The sequence below is a fragment of the Accipiter gentilis genome, chromosome Z (genome assembly GCF_929443795.1).
Source record: "Accipiter gentilis chromosome Z, bAccGen1.1, whole genome shotgun sequence".
Lineage (NCBI taxonomy): Eukaryota > Metazoa > Chordata > Aves > Accipitriformes > Accipitridae > Astur > Astur gentilis.
In genome coordinates, this window is record NC_064919.1 from 11800860 (window position 1) to 11818302 (window position 17443).

The following is a 17443-nucleotide window of genomic DNA, read 5'->3' on the forward strand; positions in this document are numbered from 1 at the left end:
GCCATGAGCTGGGTAAGCAAGCTGTGGTGCTAGCAGCTGGCGCTGAAATCCCAAGAGGAGACAGACTGCTTTCCTCCACTTGGAAAGCTTCAAATAATCCCAGCTACCAGGACAGGAAAGAAGGGAGTAAGGTGAAATGCATACATCATTTCTTCTTGTTCTTCCCTACTTCAGAGAAAGTCGCTGCAAACAGGATCTCCTGGTTTACTGATCTGCAGGCTTTGACAGGGTACTCTGCGGCTTGCTTCACTAATTACTGCCAAGGGCTGAAGTTGAATAAATCTCAGGCTAACAGGAGGCTGTTTAAGCATGTCAGGGGGGCTGGCAGGGCAAGACATCTCAGGAAAGCCACTGCTTCTTGTCCCTAATACCAGCAGAATCACTTACAAGCGACTGTTTGTGGACAACAACAGACATCATTGGCCAGGAGACGTCTGCTCTGAGGAGGGTCCTAAGGGCCCCTTCCACTCACAGTATCTGGTGGTCCCTTGGGAGGAGGTGTCCTGCCACTGGCATGACCACATGGAGAGCCCTCTAGTCAGAGGACTTCTCAGTGCAAGCTCCCCATTGCTTCAGAATGAAACCAAGCAAACATGGAAAAACCTAATAGACTGCACTTATTAATAAATTATGGTTTACCTATTCATAAGCCTGCTGTCTTGGGAAGGTTTAAAACAAAGCCCTGTGCTCTAGCTTTTTATTTCTTAAACAATGCCATCTCCTGCTGTGTGTGCTTCAACTCTGTGTCTTGATAGCAAGTGGCAAAACTGAAACAACAGAAAAAGAGGGGAGGAAACAACTTCAGTTAAACCAAGTCTGATATAAAGATTATTTTTTTTTCAATCAAGAAAGAATGATCTTGTGCACTTACAGAACTGGACTAGAGGTACAGGCTGCGCTCTGCCACTGCCCGCCTGTCATCTTCAGGCATACCGCTCATGGTTTCTCCATATACATTTTCCAGGTGTGAAATCCTGTGAGAGGTGGAGGGGGTATTCCCCAGCCCTTGCTTGTCCTGTCACTCAGGATGGTTTTCCCTCCAGCCCACAACGCCTGGGGGCCGCAGCCATGAAAACCCATGCGAGGGGCAGCAGGGGATGAAGAATGTGTACCAGTGCTAGCATCTGGCACCCTGCAGCAGAGGGGTGAGTGCACATATTGGGGTGTTCAGCTACTTCTCACTTTCACCCCTGCAAGTCCAGAGTGGCAACAGACCTGGCACCCTTACCACCAGCCACCCAGAGTGGGTGTGCAAGGGCTTGGACACACAGCCCCTACCGTGCAGCCATCACTTCCTGGGTTAACGTGTCCAGGTGGGATGAGGACAAGAGTCCCAGGGTGATGGCTCACTGGGATGGGGGTCCCTGAGGTGCTGCTCACAGTGGTGAGCTTCCAAGCGGCCCCAGCACAAGCCCTGGTGCTGCAGCCACTGTGCACACCCAGCAAGCAGCCTGGGTACAGGAGAGAGAATGTCGAGAGGCTGTTGTCTGACAAGACTGAGAGCCCCAGTTAAAACTGCAGATGGAGTAGCCTCTCCTGGAAATGTCAGATGGTGCCACTGCCAAAACTTTCAAAGGCTGTGCTGTGCGAGACACTGTGTTTGAGGGAGTTCAAAAAGTGAGCATGGACGGTGGACTCAGGAATCTAGAAGTTTAGATGAACTTTTTATTCCTGGCCTATTTTAATATAGCATCTGAGGCCACAGTCTGGTAAAGAAGATAAAAAACAGATTAATCAAACCTCAGAATTTCAACTTAGATGAAAATAATATGGTTCAAATATGCCCTAGGGAGGAATGCTTGACAATATTGAGGATGCCAGAACAGTGTTAGTGCAGCACAATGCAACATGCTGGCATGTGGTAATTTTAAGAGCCAGAAGTATCTCCTCTTAAACAATCTGAAATGCAAATGTGAAGCCTGTTTTCCCTCCTTGCTCTGTGTTTTCTTGACAACCGCTGCCAGGATCCAACCACTAACTTGTCACCACAAAAATATGTCAATGCATTTGCAATGGCTGAGGCGTTAATCCTGACCTTCATGTGTATGTGTGTGCCTTCCTTACACAGTCTTCAGGCCAAAGTCTGGTTTCTTAGACTGATTCAGTCCTACCAACAGCCAGGAGAAGGGGAAGCCAAAGGTTTTGCCCCAGGGACAAGATGCCCATTATCATGCAGAAGGATTCTGGTTGTATGCAGGGCAATATGGGAGGGGGGGGGGGGGACACACGGGACGGGGGAGGGGACGGGACGGGGGACAGTTTGTCAAAAAAAGGAAATGGCTTGTGAAAAGACAAACATGGGTCATTTAAACTAGAACCTTTCCTAATCCAGCTCAGCTCCATGGCAAGGACAAGCACTTGATTTCCACCATGTAACTAAGCTGTCTCATTAAAAGTTCAGGCTGCACATAGCTCAGAGTCCTTTCAGGATCCTCTCCAGCATTGAGCACTGCCTACAGTTTCCTACACTCTTCCAAAGAAATGAAAATAAAAACCTGTTTTGCATGGAACTAGGATGCAATTCACACATTATTAAGATGTAGCAGTTTTGCTCTTTTAAAAACTGCGGTGAAAAGAATAGCATTTTAACTGACATTTGAAAAATAATAGGGACATTTTTCCTTTCCTCTTCATTTTCAGCTACTGAACAAAGTATATTAAAATATTTCTTTATTCTTGCTTGCCTACTCTTCTAGAATCTTCTTGCTCCTCCCTACACCCTCCATCCTCTCATTTTCTTAGTGACTTCAAAATTTGGAAATACTACCCTGACCTCCTGCCCTAAAAGTAAAACAAAACAAATAAAAAACTGTGAGGCTTAACACAATTTCTTATTTTTTTTTTATTAGAGTTCCTTACCAACTTAGCAAAACATTCTGGAAACAAAAAACTTAACCAACATTGTTAAAAAAAATGTGTAAAAAGGGAAAGGGTGGTTGTTTTGTTTTGTTTTGTTTTGTTTTGTTTTGTTTTGTTTTGTTTCGTTTCATTTAAAGCTGCCTTCACAAACCAAATGTCCATAGGGGCTATCCCCTGCAGAGCCTGTCGTGACCTAGTAAGTCACTTTATAGAGTTTATTTCACCTGGGTGTGCTCTGTGAACCACCTGGGTGAACGATTCCCACCTCACTGCGTTGTAGGCTTCAAGCTATACAAAAGGCAGACACTACAGAGAAACGAGTGGCTGTTATTATTGCATGACTTCCAGCATTTCTACTGCATTGCAAGTCACCAGCAAGAAACTGCTCCGCTGCATCCTCTATCATTCCAGTACAATTGTAAAGATCCTACAGGGTGGGCTGCTACAGCAGAGCTGATCCACGTTTCCTTGGCAAACTAAACTGAAGAGGGGTGCACAGCCCTGCAGCATGTTTCACTGGGGCCAGGAATGCCCCAGCACTCACTTACCCTGCACCCTGCTTACCCCCTGCCTGCAACAAGCATTGCAGTTAAATGGGAGAGAGGATAAACACAGGGCAAATACAGTGTCCAGCTCAGCTGCAGTTACAGTGCTTCGTGAACTGTTGTGAAGTTTCATATCAGAAGTGAGATACGCAGATGCACTTTTATATATGACTATGCTGAATGCACTTAAATATACTTTTAAATGCTTTGCTGAGTCGATGCTATGTGGAAAGAAAGAGGGGATGGCCTAATGTAGTACATTTCACACACCACTTTGGCAGCATCTAACATGAACTACAGGTCGTGGAGTGTATAGGTTGCCTGTCCTAGCTCCAGTTAGCACTGGGGCATACCCTTGCCTTTGCTGGATATAGCCTGCAGCAGAATTCCTCCCCTGGGCAAGGCTTAACAGCAAAACTTGAGGAGGGTATTGAATGGACTTAATTGCATAGCTTGCAAGTCTTAGTAGGAGTTGCCCATATATGTTCTCAGTGCACATGTGGGAGTATAGCTGTCTGGATCGTGTGTGATGGGATATTTCAAAGCCAGCTGTAGTAATATAAGCAGCAATACATAGACCTTTATGTGGTGACTGAAAATGAAAGAGAGGTTTTGAAGAAAAAACTACAATCTGAAAGGGACCAAACAAGCTACAGGACAGATGCCATCCACCAAATTACTTAAAGCTGGAAGACTGAAAAAGTATCCCAGTCTAAGCTGGAATTGTTGCACTTCCCCTAGCTGCAAGCCCACCCCAACACCAACTTACAGATACTGCCTCACACGGTATACAGCAATAAAACTTTGCTTTTTGGCCACAGAGACTACCGGAATTATATAATGTTCTGTGAGTTTTCTATACAACAAAGGACCTCTTTCATGGAGGCAAATCTAAGCAAGAAGTCACTTTGACATGCTGTCATGAGACAAGGAGACTGGGCACCAGTTAGGGAAATGGGACCAGGAGGTGGAAACACTCGAGAAAACCGCTGCCTTGAAAAGCAGCCTGCAGCAAGTAGCACATCCCGGAGCTGGAAATGGGATGGAGGCGGAGGATGTCTGGGAGAGGAGACGGGGTGCCAGCAGAAAGGTAAAATGCCAGGCTGGGTGGCACATGAAAGGGCAGGCACAGGGGAAGCAGGGTGACCTCCAGATTGCTTTCCCCCAAGAAGATGGAGTTTCCCTATGTTGTCAGCATGGGGTTATTAAGCTAAAATTATATGCTGGAAAATGCACTTCAGCTCCTTGTGGCAGGACAGCAGCAGGATGGTACACTCAGCCCCCAACCAGTCCTCCAGTCGGCGCAGTGGCTGTCCTGGCTTAGGGGCGTCCCTCTGCTAGGGGAGCTCTGTGCTCACCCTTGCAGAAGCACCCCATGGGACCAGGCTCGGAGAGAGCCTTCTTTGCCGTTTATGAGAAAACGAAGCAGATGGGAGATCATACCAAAAAAAAAAAAAAAAAGTGAGGAGGTTGCGTGCAAAACCAAAGCCACGCTTGAAATCAAAGGTACCCTCAAGATACTGGCTCAGGCCTCCCCTCCCTTCCCCACCTGCCCCCTACCCTGTTTAACGACACACCTGGGGTCTTCATCAGACTGTACATACGGCTTTGTCACTTTTGAGTGTCTGATGTCAACACAGTGCTTTAATGTGCAACGCACGTGCAGGGTGCACGGGCACCTTCCCTCTTCCTCCCCACACACGCTCTTCACCGCTGCTCTTGGGGGCTGCCCTGCAGCCGCCGCCTTCCGCAGCCTGCCATGCTCCTGCTGCATTCACGAGGGGCTGTGCTGGTCCCCCACCGTCCATGCCCTCCCTCCTCCTGCCGGCCCCATCCCTTCCCTTAGCCAAACCTGCTGTAACTCGGGGCTGCAGCCGCTGCCTGCCTGCCTGCCGCAGCTCCCGCTCACCGCGTCGGGTACAACCGTCCTTCCCTGCCCGACAGGCTGCTTGCTAAGGACATGCTGTGGCACAGCTGCCTGCCTCCTCTGCTGCAGTCATGCAGGTTTGGATTACTGTGCACGCTACTGATGTCGAGCTCCTGTCGTGACCCAGCGCCCCATAGGAGGAGCAAATGAGCTGAGACGTCAACGCAAAAAATTATAGCCATGCGAGCCATCCCTGCGCTCAGCTGCTTGGAGAGTGCATACATGGCTTGTGTGACAGCAACAGCACACAGAAGCAGCAATGAAATGCAGTTAGCAATACAGCTGGGAGACAGGCAGCGAGGCAGGCACTGGTCCAGTGACTAAAATGATCCTACCGTGAGCCAGCCTGCAGTGCCTCCAAAAGTGGCTGACTACTACACAGCAGCTCGGCTTTCTTTGCAATTACTCCAGTTCCCCCCGGGTGACTGCAGTGTGTGCTCTGATTTGGTTTTGTTTGCATTTTTTGTTTCTTTTTCTCTCCCCCCCCCCACCCCCCACCCCCCCCCCCACCCGTCTCCCTCTCTCTCCTCCTGTGTCCTTCTCTCCAGGATGGCGGAAGCCGAGTTGCACAAGGAAAGGCTCCAAGCCATAGCAGTAAGTCAGTTTCATTTTACTTGCTCTTTTGTCCGTAGCTGCGGGTTGCAGAGGGAAGGAGGGGATTCCGGCATGGTGGCTGGGAAGCGCCCGGAGAGCCTAGCTTTCGTGAAGTTGTGCGTGGAGTTCCCCGTTCGGGAAACGAGTGGTTAAAGTCTGCTCTGCAGTTTGGCGGAGAAAGAGGGCTCTGAGGAAGAGCGTTGAGCTGACACGTGCAGAAAGAAAAATGTGAAAGCACAGTGGCACGTTTAAAAGATTGATGATGGAGAAGAAAAGAAGGAATAAGTGGGGAGGAGGGGAGGTTGCAGGAGAGAATCTGTACTCTGCTGAAAAGATATTTTCTCACAGTGGGAGCTTTAGCTCAGCTGATTAAGAAGTTAAACAAAATGATCTGCTGCAGGGTGGCTTTTACTGCAGAAAATAATTGTGATATTACTAATTTTTAAGACAATTGAATACAAACACTGCATTATCAAAATCATGTAATTATTTGATCTACTAGTTAAACTGTCACCTCAGCTCCGCAGCTGAGCACATGCTTTCAGAGAAATTCCCTGCCGAGTTGCTTCCTGCCAGGGGTAAAGAATAAGCAGGATTTTGCCCCATTTTTGCTAAAACTTTTGTTTTCATTTTTAATACCATAATTTGGAGTGACCCAGGGGTAAAGAATAGGCAGGATTTTGCCCCATTTTAGCTAAAACTTTTGTTTTCATTTTTAGTACCATAATTTGGAGTGACCCATGGGCTCAGTGGGTGCACACCTCAGAGGAATGTGGGCAGTGACACCTGGTGAGGATTGGGCCTGGGTATTTAAAAACCACCATCATCCCGGCATACAGAAATTGCCAGCTCATCTTCTAGCACAGCACAGGCACCATGTCAAAAGGCCTGTGTTTCTGTGGGCACTGCCAGTCTTCCAGCCCCACACAGCCTGCCCTTGTTCAAGTGACACCCAGCTCTTCTTCTTCCCCATGGCTGAGATGTTGATGCAGCTGTGCCAGTCCCAGTTGGATGGCACGGTCAGTGCTGGGGGCTGCACACCTGGAGGTCTGAAGAGAAATGATAGAAGATGGCAGAGCCCACATGGGTTTTACATTCCCTTCCCCAGTTCCCCCAGTGATCAACAGATGCTACATTTTACTGTAGCCAGCAGAGATTACAGATTTCCTTTGTAGTAAGAGGAATGGCTGCTGCTGCTGCTGCTGCTGCTGTTGCTGCTGCTGCTGCTGCTGCTGCTGCTGTTCCAAGCTGTTTGCTTTAAGTCCGCTATTCCGCTAATAGGTCCATGGAGATTTAAAATAACCAGATGTAAAATAAATAGATTGGGGTTTTTTTCACTCGAAAATATTTCCTGAAAAAAAGCAAATGGTATCATTTGATATTGGGGGGGATATTATAACCGTTTAATTTTCAGGCAGCAGAAAGTAGATGCATATTTTGAAGCTGGTTCATAGTTTTTTGGCAGCATAGGCATTGCCAAATCTCCAAATGGAAACACCGGGAACATTCCCCCAGAGGCAACCCTCACCACTGCCTCTGGTTTGGGACTCCTCTGGTATGGCAGAACTGTACTGCAGAACTGCTCCATGCGTTGCTGCTGTATATAATTCTGAAAAACTTCTGTCTCTACATTAAAAAAAAGTTTACATTATTGCTGCTTCTTTTGACTGCTATATAACAGAAGACCAAGCAGCACACATTTCCACTCCACATAATGTGCTTAAACCTTTCACCAAAGTAAATCAGATGCTCTGCTTCTTGGTGCCTTGCATTTCACACCAATGAAGACATTATGGATGTAAAATTTTCACCTGGTGTATTGCAGCTTTTTACAGTAGGTTTATGTTGGTATAAGAGAAGGCCTTGGGAATCTGGATCTTCATTTTCTCTATATATTTCCTTTTTGGTTTCTATTTCTGGCCACAAATAAAAGATAGTATAGCAATGTATGCAGTGAATTAGACGGAAAGAATTTTACTTCATCATCAAAAATATGCAGCTTATTTTAAGCTTGAATGTGGGTCCATGGACTGACTTGTTTGCTTACCCACTCTGCAGAGCAACAGGTTTTCCATATAGGCTTGTTAGGTAACTTTTCCCCTGTGGTTGGGCTCCTGCAAATGTTTGTCAGAACGCAGAGAAGTTTATTTCTACTGTAAGCTTTGCTCCATCAGGATGAGTGACATGACACAGGTTAGGCATTTCTCTTCTTCCACAAGTTGGCTATAATAAGGTCAGTCCTCAAAAGCTGCATGGCCTTTCTTAGAAGAAGAAGAAGGTGGCATTTTGGTTCAGGTTGGTGTTCCCCCTATTTTAACAAGCTACAGTATCTCACTCAGATGATCAGAAGCTTACACCAGCACTCTTCAATTGAGCTGGTTGAATGCTGGGCATATAGAAAGAAATTAGTTTACCATTGGGACTTCTAGTCACTGTTGCCTGTACATTTGTGCTTGTTTCAATAATCGCTATGGCAAATGAGCTTGCCAGGAAGACAGGCGGAGTAAATTTTAGGTGTGCATCACTGAGTATTTAAGGAAAACAAAATCCAAACATGGAAAGACGAATATTTGCACCAGAAGGCTGACACCTTTTGAGGAGTTTGATTTTGTACTTTGTTACTCTGACTAATCACAGTTTTAATATATGCCTGTCTGGCACAGAGGCAAGTGTCATGGGAAGAGGAGAAGAGAGGTCTAACTGTTAGGACATTTATCTAAACCTTGGTGAACATGAGTTAGCCACTTGTTTTGCCAGCAGCAAGTAGTTAGCCTCTCTATGCACTCATTTTCCATCTGTAACCTGTGAACAATGGACTTTGCCCTCGTCTCAGAGAGCTGTTAGGGATGCATGCAAGATTGAGGAGTACTTGGATGCTATGTTTTACCAAGGCAAGAAACAGCTAAGTAAGACTTTAAAAAATAGAATGCTTGACTAAAAAAGAGGAGGTTTAAATGTATATGTTTTTAATACCATTGTACATGCTTAACCTGGGATTTTTAGATCAGTATGTTTCTAAGTTTCTAAAATTCACAAACTGACTACAGAAAGACTCAGAGCACTGTGGCAGTCCAGTTTGAGAAGTGGGGAGATGTGAGACAACTACCAAAAAGTGGAACCCAGTTGTCTCTGCCTAGGAGGAAAACATAAACTCTATGTATTGGGGAGGTCCTATGATGGCCAGGAGCGATTGGTTTTCTGATCCTCCCTTGACCAGAGATCACATCACTTCTCACCACTTGGGTATCATGTGTGCCACAGACAGATACTGGTAAATCTTCCTGTGGTGTCACATTGCTCTTAACATCTGTTTGAGCCTGACACTAAATCACCACAGCAGCAATCTGCTGCTCTGCCACCAAAAAAAGCCAAGCGGTTCTCACTCTGAACACTGTGGGAAGATGCCTTGCAGGAAGCAAGCAAGAGGTTAAAAGGGGAGGTTGGATGTCGTCTTCTCTCTGAGCTTGTTACTGTAGCACACTTCAGTGCTTGTGCCTGATGTTTTCCTGAAGGGGGATGGTGGGTAAAATTTTGGGTGAAAAAGGAAGCATTTTTGTGGCTTTAAAAAATATGCCTGCTGTGAGTTGCTCAGAAGTTTGGAATGCAAATAGTCCTGGAGGAAGCAGGCTCGGTGGCCAGGGGACAGGTAAGCTGAGTTAATTTATCACATTTTGGATAAATAAACTGTGTGGCTCCACAATTTATTATATGGTGCATTTCTCTGTGACTGCAGAGATCGCCACCAGATAGTGAACTAAACATAGACAAGCATTTACGAAATGTAAATATTTTCCGTCACTTAGGTAGCAGTCATAAAGCTGGGAAGTGGGGCATTGAGTATGTATCAGGGCACCTGGGTACAAATGCACGTATGATGCAGTGAATATGTATTACCCATATATCAGGTGAATTAAAGGCAGTCATTGAGGAACAGCACTGAGGAGAAATCGTCCACTAGAGCAATAATGAGGGCAGGAGCTGAAGGAGGTTTTCAGGTTAAGGAGATGTCCAACCTACAGATGCAAGTGGGAAGCCACTAAAATGTACTGATTTCTTAGCAAGTAAAAACAACAGTAATGATGGTTACTGCTTACCAGTGCCCAGACCTGAGAACCAGTAGCTCAGTGAAGCATTAAAGAAAAGTAATTATTGACATTCAAGTAGCCACATCAAAGGTACCTCATGTTGAGCAAGACCATTCTTGCTTTTTCTATGAGATTATGAGTTTGTTGAGCTGGATCTAACATTACTTAAATGTCATCAACTAGAGTTTGACTTAGTACAGCAGGACACTGTTGTTTAAAAATAGCCTCCTTCACTATCAGTGGGGTCTGCATTAGATGAATTAAGGACTGGCTAACTGACAGGTCTCAAAAAGTTACTGTTAGTGAGGGAGACTGCTGAACAGACCCTTGTTCATTGAGAGCAAAGGCAGGGGGGAGCTTGTAGGAAGCAGCTTTTCAAGGCTTGAAGCTGTTCTGCATTGGTACTTTGATGTAAATGAAAAATCAAAATTGATAGTGTGCTGGTAACATAAAGACTGCTGGAGGAGTAAATATGATGACAAAAAGCAGTCCTGCAGAGCAAGCTGGATTATTTGGTAAGTGGTGTCCTCCATTTTAAAGAAGTCCTTCACACCTATATACAGCTGGTGTTAAGAGAGGCCAGTGCAGGATTGTGCACCCAAATATGAGGGAGTACAGGGTCAGCACCACAGAAGAGGGCTCTGCAGTCTGAGCAGTTCTGTCTTTTGCATGGGACTAGAACTAGTGTGGGAAATAATTCAATAGGGATGAGGTGGGGATCCTTGTCCTGCAAAGGAGATTAGTTTCACACCAGTTAAACCTATACCAGGTGAGGTTTTTGAGTCTTCCCAAAAGGGAGGCAGGTGCATACATGTTTACAAACAGCATTGCACTAATTTTTCAACAAGTCTTTGAGAGTAGTAATACAATTATCTTTTGAAAAGATAGTACCAGTATAGGTTCAGTATCACAATTGCTGGTAACCTAGGCACTCTACATTTCTGGGTTGGACACTCAGCAACTGCAGTGAGCATCATGTGGTGTCCATAAATTTCAGAAAAATTATTCACAGAAAAACCAGTATGTCTTTTTTTTTTTTTCCCCATTCACCTATTGTCTATTACCCCACAGAACTAAACCTCCTGACTAGTAGGTCTCACGCTCAGTCATTTTACTGTAACACTGCTCCACAATTTTTGTGAATCCTTCCAGAGAACATTGTTCATGAAAATTAGAATCTCTGGTGTAGGGGATCACATAGAAAGATGTGGCAAATTAATTTAATCAAGTTTACTACTGCTGTGATGACTTAGTACATTAATTTCCTATGCCTTCATTTCGGAAGTAATGTTTTTGTCCTTATAGTTAAGCACATGATCAAATCTGTCTGAATTCAGTTGTTTTCAAACCTAAAGCCTACAGAAAAAAAAGGCAGCAAGATGTATCTTTCTGTAGAAAGAGTAAGCAGGCTGGGATTTTTCTGCTTGGAAAATACATGAGTGAGAACAACCTGCAGAAGTCTACAAGACCATGAGTGTTATGGAGAGAGAGGATAAGGAAATAGTACTCACCTTTTGGCACAAGAAATATTGGCACACCTATTAAGGTGTATGCTCTTCCTAAAATGAGTTGTTAAGCTGTAGAGTCCTTCTCTCCAGGATGTAGTGGATGCTCAGAGTGCACCTGGGCTTGAGGAGAACCCAGGCATGCTCATGGAAGTGGAATCCATGAAGGACTTTCTCATTAGATAGAAGTAATTTTTGAGTTGCAAATTAGTAGAGGCTGGCAGAGAAGTTTTACATATATTTGCCATGCTCCTGAGGTCTTCTGCTTTAGGCACTGTGGAAGAAGGGAGCATGAGCTAGATGGTCCGACACAGTGCAGCCATCCTGTGTACTCAAACACACTCCAGGAGTAACCATACCTTGAAGTGCTTTCACAAGTTTCAGCACTAAAGCAAGCCCCCCCTTGTATTTCATTGTGAAGCTCATTTGAATATTGCTGCTACATATTTTAATCCAATTTTTCCATTCCTATTTTTCCCTCATTATCCTATTTTCAATTGTATTTATAACTCTGACTAATCACAACCATTCTTCTGCCATCTTGTTCCTCAGCAGTCCTAACATCCAAGTACCTGAAATAGAAATTCCTCCTATATCTGTAGCTGTCCTACTTTTATATTCTAAGCTGAAAAAACTTGAGGGCTAGTGAGACCTTAACAGATTTCCAGAGTACTCTGTGGTGAGGAAGACGTGATGGGATTAGGAAGCGTCTGTATCCTGCTGCAAATATTTCCAGGAATGGGTTTAGCATGTGTGAACTAGGGATTATCACAAACTAAATCTAAAGAAGATCTATATTGTGAGCACGGTATGAACCTCTGAGGTTCCTGGGAACCTCAGTGGAAATCAGCTGTCAGAGAGGACGTGTTATGCTTGCAGTTGCTGTAAAGGTTGAAGAAAGGTTTCCCTGCACACAGATCTGGAGCCCTACCCTGGACTGCAGCAATATCATGAGTCAGCTTCATGGCAGATCTTCCACAGAGAAACCTGTGCGAGCACAGTTGTATCTTGTCTTGACTTCTGATCATATAAAACACTGGGAGTTCATGCACAGTGTAAGACATGTTATGGCCTTTGCCCATTCTAAGCCAAAGAAAAATGCCTGTAATGTCTGAAAACTAAAATTACCGTCTCGGGTTTTATCTGTATTTTTTGCTTTTGGAATGTTTACATCACAGCAAGAGAAGCGGAAATATGATGAAAAAATATTGCTGTCAAGGTATCAGTGAAAACTGGGGATAAATAGAAACCAGAAACAAACTTGCTCTTGAGAAATTTCTAGACAGTCTCCAGACTTACCCAAACTCAACTGTTTAAATTTAGAATTGTTTCCACAGCACATTCCTAGCCCTTAACACATCACCAACATCTCTTGAGCTGAAATATTGGATTTCATTTTGTGCCTTTCAAATTTTATTTTGCAAAAGAAGTTGAAAATGGGCAAAAAGTTTTTGTGATTTTGTTGTTGTTAAGTGTCTGGTAAAGTAAAATAGTTGTGAAAGATTTACATTTTTGGAAACTATTGAACAGCTCTACCTTGGAGTGTAACTTTAAGGTCAGATGCCACATGCCGTGGTAGCAGTGGGGTAGATGTCCATATGAAGTCAGAGGTGAGACTTTGGGATTTACAGGCCGTGCTAGAAGTCATGGATAGCTGGGTAGCTGGGATGAGGGTGGGATGGGGCTCAAAGGGGGTGCACAGTGATGTTCTGTCTCTTGTTGAGCACTCTTGCTCTTCCAGTTATCACTCCTTCTATCTAAATCCTTACCCAGTTTACAAATACTGTTTTATTCTCGTGCAGAATGAAGTGTATTCTTTCATCAGCTGAATTGTTGCAAAGTACAGTCATCAGCAAGATGGTTGGTCTGCAGCGTGTGTTTGGGAAAGCACTGGACTGTGCATGTGTAGTAAATTATGAGGACTCACAGCAGTAATATTTAGCTTCTGAGCTGCTTTGTGAGTGGGTCCCAAGGAACTTTGGAAAGATTTCAGTGTATTTGTTTATTGATGGGGAAAAGGAAGCTCAGACAAAGGATTTGTTTGCCTGTTTCACCAGCAAAACCAACAGAACCATGAACTCAATCCCATGCTTCCTTATTTGGGTAGGATGGCATTGAAATGTGATCTTAAACCTTGCCCTCTCTCGACTGGCACAGGAGCACACGCTGAGCCTGCATGTGCTAAGGCACTGTTCGGATGGAGGGTGCCTTCAAGGAGCAGGACACAGGAGCACAGGGATGCTACATGTGCCTCTGGTCCTAATTTCGCTAGCGTAGAAAAGCCTTTTCTGTTGCAAATTCTGATCTGAGAAAGCCACATGCTTGCAAGGGTTAACATCACCCAGCAAGTCCAGTGGCAGTGAAATGGGTATGGCCTTTTGGCAAGTGCACACCAGACCTGTGCAGCTCTTGACACACAGATGCTTTTTGTTACTTAGCTGACTTGCAGCAAGGTTAGGCACTGGAGACATGTAAAGCTTTCTTCCTCTTTGCCAGTAAAAACAAATGCTCTCTGTGCACAGAAAAAGGCCAACAACCAATGCAGTTTGGGGAGGTCTTTTTTGGAAGGAGACAGACCTGCTCTAATCTATGAGTTGCTGCCCTTTCCAGATGGCGCAAAGCTCAGGTTGTTGATTTAAGGAGTGCTCTAATTATTTTAATTTGAGCTGCCAGCATCATTTGTCAGGATCCACAGACAACAGTTAGCAGGGTGGGGCTCAGCCCCTCTGCAATGCCTATAATAGCAGTCGCTGACAATCAGCGGAAGATTAGGGACAGCAGAGGTGTGCTCAGATTTTAAAAGATACATACCTTGAAAGAAAGCCCTCAGTTTACCAGCAGAGGGCTAAATAAAAGGTGATTTCCAGCCTTTTGGGGGCATGTCATTGTCAGCATCTCTGCTTCAGCCATGTTCTTTTGCCATGCAGTTAGAAGCAGCACTGCAGCAGAAGGAGGTAACCTGGACAGGTAACGGCTAAGGACCCTCTATCAAGAGGTTGAAAACTGCAGACAGAAATTAGAAGCCAGATTGCCATGTAATTTATTGCTAGAGGAGGAAGAGTTGAACAGCCCGTAATGCTTGCTGCAGAGTCACACAGCTGCAGTCTCTTTATGGCGGCAGCAGGAGCGAGTGCAGAGCTGAGATTACTTGGGATAGCAGTGCTAAATGCAAGCATCTAGCTTTAACCAGCTGAGTGCCGCATGCTGCAGTGCCAGCATCAGACTGACTGGTCTTTCCCAGTGGGCTTCCCAGAGGGAAAGGAGTTGGAACGCACATACATGCCCGCACACACACACTGGTTAGCCTCTCGTGGAACAGGTCTGTGCTGCACCGTGTCAGGTCCTTGGAAAAACTCCCGCTGACATCCATGGGTTTTTAAAGCATCCCTAGTCATCCAACTGTTTCCCGTTTGGAGCATAAAGCAAGCACTTGGCATCCAAGGTGTCACTAAATTGATAATAACTGCAGCACAGGGGACTGGATTGTCTCATACACCGGCTTTGGTACAAAATTGCTGTCTTGGATGTGTTGGCAAGTTCTGGCAGCTCTGTGCAGATAGTATAGTGTTTGGGAGTTGGTCCCTTACCTATTTTGAATTTCTACCTACATTGACATAAAAAGTAATGCTCACTTGTTAATCATGTATTTGTTCTTAATAAATATAAGCATATGCAAACACTTGATGCACTTTAGAGAAGTAGGTTCCATCAGAAGGCTGATTGATTCATTTTCCAGCATTTTAAGCTGCATCTTTAAGACCACTCCTTGTGGTCAGGATAGCTGCTGAATTAAGAATGTACATAAACTCATCCCAGCATCATGGTGAACTTAGTAAATTGTTCTACTTAAGGAAGTAACTTCTAATCAGCCAGGAAAAAAAAACCTCCAGTTTTTAAAAAATGGAATAAAGAACAATCTAAAGATAACATCTTTAAGAACTGTGTCCCTGTATCAGTAAGACACTGAGAAATATCAGTTCCTTGGGCTAAATTTACACTTGTTATTGCTAAAGTTTCAAAAAGTACAAAATTTAGACTGAAATCCATATAGGATATCTGGCACTCATCTGTGAAATAGAGACATGTTCGTACTCCTCATGCTTTTCATTATCAGCTTCCTGATCTCCAGAGGAAAAATAATAGAATCTAAGTGGTTTACAAGCCTTTTTGTCCTCATTGTGTGTGACATTGTATACGATGCTGAGCAAAGGTTTGGATGAGATTGATGTGACACTGAACAGTGCATACCTGCTCCTCTGTGAATTTCTCAGCAATTCACTGGAATCAATGTCCCACAGAGAAGTTGTTCCAGAATCAATATAGTTTCCAATATAGACAACTCTTTACATTAATGATGATTTTTTTTCCCCGGGCTTTTAATACAGTATAATAATTCATAATTAAGGAGACAACATATCTTTTAAAGATTATTTCACTGCTGAGAACAAAGAGATGGACAACCCTGCCGAACTGGGGAGAGCTAGTAGGAGTTTCCTTTTACAACTCTGCCATGAATTTCAGGGTGCTGGGAAGAATTCCCCTGGACATTTGGCCCCTGTCTCTCAGGAGAGTGCTGCACTATCCTTCCTTGCCTGAGACCTCAGAGCCCATGAAAGCAGTCCTGAAAAGCAGATATAAGGAAACAAGACTGGTATTTTGGTGGTCCAAGTACCTACAGCTCCAGTTTCTACTTCGTATTGGTCTGTGACATTGTAGAGCAAACCACCGTCCTCACTTAGACACATAAAAGAACAAAAATAGTCTTCGGTCTCTGTTACTCTGAAAACACATGTTCCTTGGTGAAATAAATCCAATTTACATTGATGTGGATAACATTGACCATGTGACTGTGGGCAAGTCATAGGTGGCTGGCTGCAAGGCAGTAAGGTCCAAAAAGATCAGGTCGCCCTGGTTATATATTGTCACTATCTGTATGGATTGGAGAGTGGTGTAACTAAGCTCTATCTATGTGCCACTGAAGGCAAAAGCGGTATTGGCCTGTGTGCTTTCCTGAGCTGCTGTGACACCAGTGGGCTCACCAACCATGAAGCCACACCTGCAGGTCTTGTTGCATGGTTTGTCCTTTTGGCCACACATGGCACACTGAGCTGGAGGAGGTTTCAGAGAAAAGAAGGTAGACCTAGTTTCTCATTGTCATTGTTGTGTTGGTCACATCACTGTCTATGTGAAGCTAAGAGGTGCAAAAGTGGCTGGAGAACTGAAGCAAGAACATACATACTAGCAATCAGCTGTCACAGTGGAAAGCTGTACCAAAGAGTGTCCAGCCTGGGTCTGACCTTGTTCCATTTCTAGACAGCATTTCATGAACCTGGATCAGATAGTGCAGTGCAGTTGCTGTATCTGTAACCTGGCCTTTGCTGAAAGGGACTGTGAATGCAAGTGAAAAAGAGAGTTTAAAATGGTACTGGAGGATTACTAGCCTTTTTCACATGGTGTCTCCAAAACAAATGAAAGATTCTTAACACCTAGTACTAATCAGTTGCTGGATAGCAGGTCTGAAGAAAAGATGATAGGGGATAATCTAGTGAACATTACTCAGCAGTCTCATCCGTTGTGAAAAAGACAAACAGGCTGGTGTATATATAGACAGGAATGCTGCCTACAAGGCACATGAAATGTTGCTCTGGTCAGACCCATGCTGCATTTTAGTCTCCAAGAAAGACATGAGCCAAATGGAGAAGAGTCCAGGAGAGCCAGGAATGATCAGAAGTGGGGGAAAATTACTTCTGAGGGAAGACAGAATAAGTCAGATTTGTCTGGCCTAGTGAAGAAAATACCAAGGTTTATCTGATCTTGTTTAAGGGTAGGAAAATCTTTCCGTATTCCTGCTAAGGTGGATCACCAGTATTTTTGCTTCTTCTCAGATGTTGCTCAGTCACCTGGTGATAAGTACCTTACATGTAAAGG

At 44.5% G+C, this 17443-nt stretch overlaps 1 protein-coding gene across 9 annotated transcripts in view; it reads left to right on the plus strand.

Moving 5' to 3' along the window:
* The first annotated feature begins 5849 nt into the window (after positions 1 to 5849).
* Positions 5850 to 17443, plus strand: part of PALM2AKAP2 (PALM2 and AKAP2 fusion) — a 271043-nt gene continuing 259449 nt past the window's right edge. For 4 of the 9 annotated variants that reach the window (XM_049796111.1, XM_049796113.1, XM_049796114.1 and 1 more), the window contains exon 1: positions 5850 to 5925. In XM_049796111.1, the coding sequence (XP_049652068.1) occupies positions 5881 to 5925 (45 nt within the window). In that variant the 5' untranslated portion in view covers positions 5850 to 5880. Of the gene's footprint in view, positions 5926 to 9480; positions 9572 to 17443 lie in introns of those variants that run through there. The other 5 variants (XM_049796115.1, XM_049796117.1, XM_049796116.1 and 2 more) reach the window with 3 other exon arrangements.